The sequence below is a fragment of the Chenopodium album genome, chromosome 1 (genome assembly GCF_948465745.1).
Source record: "Chenopodium album chromosome 1, dcCheAlbu1.1, whole genome shotgun sequence".
Lineage (NCBI taxonomy): Eukaryota > Viridiplantae > Streptophyta > Magnoliopsida > Caryophyllales > Amaranthaceae > Chenopodium > Chenopodium album.
Genome location: NC_137834.1, coordinates 8,529,446 through 8,533,271, shown reverse-complemented (window position 1 = coordinate 8,533,271; position 3,826 = coordinate 8,529,446). Strand labels below are relative to the sequence as shown.

General features: G+C 37.9%; 1 protein-coding gene across 1 annotated transcript; it reads right to left on the bottom strand.

Annotated features, from left to right (window-relative positions):
* Nucleotides 1-970: 970 nt before the first annotated feature.
* Nucleotides 971-3,826, bottom strand: LOC145627795 (uncharacterized). Its single transcript, XM_081680145.1, has one exon. The coding sequence runs from the start codon at nucleotides 3,824-3,826 to the stop codon at nucleotides 971-973; it is 2,856 nt and encodes a 951-aa protein (XP_081536271.1).

Genomic DNA, 3,826 nt, shown 5'->3' with positions numbered 1-3,826 from the left:
CATCAAACCCCCTCTACATTCATATAATGTCATATGTTAGACATACATATACATAACCCTAAACTTTTTTTTAATTAAGTAACATATGAACTCAGTTTACTTACCGAGATATTGTCATACAAATGATCTAGGACTGCTTGTGGAACATCTAACCACTTGTTGTAGGTGATACTTACTCTTTCACGCACAACTATACCAATATAGGTGGAAAAATGACCTCTATGACTCCCAATAGGGATTCTTTTGGTTGGATGCCATTGTAAAGGGATTTTGGAGCCAGCCTGGATAGCTTTCCCAACCATTCTAAGAACCGTGCGACCTCTTTCTTCCTCGCATTCGTTGTTGACAGAATTTTCGGTTTCACGCACTCGCTTTATTTTCCGAGCCATAAACCTATTGAAAAGATAAAAAGAAAAAATCAATTTGGTTAGTAAAACTAAATAAAATGCTATAAAAACCATAACGTGAATTAAACATTAATATATAGATGGCAATGAGAAATGATTTTGACAAGCAAACGTTAATAAATCAAGTTGCACAAACAAAGTAAGACTTGAAAATTAATGTTACCACCTAGTAAGTGAAACACACCTCAAATACATAAGGACTTATTATGTCCACGCTTTTGCTTTTTCCCCTTTTTTTCTTTGTCAACCCACATGCCTTCATTGTGGTCATCTCTAACATATATTGAAATATCATCTGTAACATCAACCTCAATGTGTACTTGCTCCTTTCTCCTAACATAACCATCATCCAACATACTATCTTCACTATAATCATCAAAAATATGTCGGGGCTTTGGTGCTATAACTACTGACATTCTCTTGTTCGATGGGTCGGTCATATAAAAGACTTGTCTTGCCTGACTTGCTAGTATGAAAGGATCTTCTTTGTGACCAACTTTATTCAAATTCACCAATGTAAGCCCGAACCTATCATGTTCAACCCCATTGTTATTGTCGACCCATTAGCATTTAAAAACAGGTATCGAAAAACTAGAGTAATGCAGCTCACAAATCTCTTCAATGACCCCATAATAGTTCATCATACCACACACAGGATTCTTGTCTTTAGCACTAGCAAAATGCATAGCTTCAGCCTCTAAAGTAACCCCACTATTCTGCATAGTACTAAGTTCATCTTGAAACCTTGTGTAAAATGTGCAACCGTTAATAACATATGCAGGATAATAAGTTGCACTAAAATCAGGTCCAAATGCCAAAGTCTTTAGTCGATCAGAAAATGGAGTCGACAAATCAATGAGCTCCTTCATTACATAATCCTTTAGCCAACTAATAAATGACCTACTATGTTCAGCAGCTAATGACTTCTCATTTGCTCTCCTGTTGCTTTTCCTCAAGAAGCTCATGTGTTTCTCAACATACGGCATAACTTCATCCTCATTATGAAGAATGTATAAATGAGCCTTATGCCAATCAACATAGGATAGGTCACGTACTTTTCGACCTATGGTCCCCTCACCATCCATTCTTCCACTATGACGAGATACAGGAAGCCCTATTCGTATTGCATTTAGCACATAGTCATTGGAATAAGCAAGAACTTCTTCGTAAAATAGTCGTTCGGCAATACAACCTTCAGGATGAAAAGCGTTCTTCACATATCCCTTATAGGTTCTCATTTGCCTTTCAAAACACCATTGATTTCTCATGTGAACTTGACCACAATATCTTATCTCTCTAACCAAGTGAATCGGTAAATGGATCATGATATCAAAAAATGATGGAGGAAAAAACATCTCTAATTGACACAAAATTTCAACAATTTCATCCTCTAATGCAGTCAACTCTCTTGGATCAATCACTTTGCTATAAATTGCATGAAAAAATCCGCAAAGTCTAATTATAGCATAACGAACATTTTTAGGCAGAATAGAACGAATTGCTACAGGTAACAAGTGCTGCATTAAAACATGGTAATCATGAGACTTAAGGCCTACAAGTTTCAAAGTTTCCATGTTCACAAGGCTACGAATATTCGAAGAATAACCTTCGGGCACTTTTACTCCAGCCAAGCTTTCACAAAACTCGATTTTTTCTTTTCTAGACAATGTGTAAGAAGCAGGAGGCAAGTATGCTCGACCTTTCTCATTCGTAACAGCATGCAATTCATCTCTAATCCCCATATGCTTCAAATCATCTCTAGATTTTTTACCATCCTTGGTCTTACCGGGGATATTGAGTAATGTACCAATCAAGCTATCACACATATTCTTCTCAATATGCATAACATCAAGTGAATGTCTCACAAAGAGAAATTTCCAATAGGACAGTTGCCAAAAACATGAACACTTTTTGAAACCCTTATTAGAAAGAGTGGATATGTGTTTCTTTCCAAAAGTAATTTCAATGTCCTTCACCTTTTCGAAGACCTCTTCACCTAACATGACTTTTGGTCGCCCTTTGAATTCTTGTGTCCCATCAAACGCATTTTTTCTCCTTTGATATGGATGATCAGATGGCAAAAATTGACGATGAACCGGATAAACATGCTTTCCAGATTCCTTTAACCATTGTCCTTTGCAATCCTCCATACCAATAGGACAAGCTGTTTCCCCTTTCACAGTATACCCCGAAAGATTTCCATAAGCCGGAAAATCTTGAATGGTGCAAAATAGCATTGCTTTCAGATTAAACTTCTCATTGCGATGTGCATCAAACACTTCCACACCTTCTTCCCAAAGCATAATCAAATCGTCAATAAGAGGTGCCAAGTACACATCAATGTCATTTCCCGGCTGTTTTGGCCCTGAAATTAGCAACGAAAGGAACATATACCTTCTCTTCATGCATAATGATGGGGGTAAATTGTAGGTCACCAACATAACGGGCCAAGTACTATACGTACTACTCATGGAACCAAATGGATTGAAACCATCTGTAGACAATGCAAGGCGTAAATTACGCTTTTCATGCGCAAATTCGGGGTATTTTGCATCAATAAACCTCCACTGCGGAGAGTCAGTCGGGTGTCTAAGCATTCCATCGTCTACACAACCATCAAAATGCCAGGTTAACTTCTTTGCATCTTCTGCTTTTGAAAATAACCTCTTAAACCTTGGTACTATTGGAAAATACCATAATGTTTTGGCAGGTACTCCCCGATCCCCTTTCTTATACCGTGAGGCTTTACAAATTGGACAACTCTCTAACGATTCATATTGATTACGATACAATACACAATCATTAGGGCAAGCATGCATTTTCTCATAAGGTAAACCCATAGAGCTTAGTGTCTTTTTCGCCTCATATGTACCAATAGGAAGGACATTGTCTTTAGGAAGCATGTCTTTCACCAATTCCAATAACACATTAAAACTTGTGTCTGTCCAACCATGACCAGCCTTCAGGTTGTATAATTTGAGTATGGCTGATAACCTTGTGTACTTGGTGCAACCTTCATACAATGGTTTTTCAGAGTCGTTTAACAAGCTCTCCAACATGGAAGGGTTGTTATCAAATTGATCCTCAACTGCATGCAACATGTCCTCCAACCGATCACCCTCATTATTATTATGAACTTCGGGCACATCATCCCTTTTCTCACCACTACCACTATCTTGTATGTCCCTAAACTCTCCATGCCAGATCCAACGGGTATATGTTTTATCAAATGCCCATTTACTCAAATGATTGAGAATTTCATCGGGTCTCTTATGCAAAAAATTATGGCACATAAAACAAGGACAACGTAGCTTGGAGCGGCCTCCACTGTTTTCTACTGCAAATTTAATAAATTCCTTAACCCCTGCTTCATATTCAGGGTCACCCGGCTTCGATGTTGATATCCAATTTCGATCCAT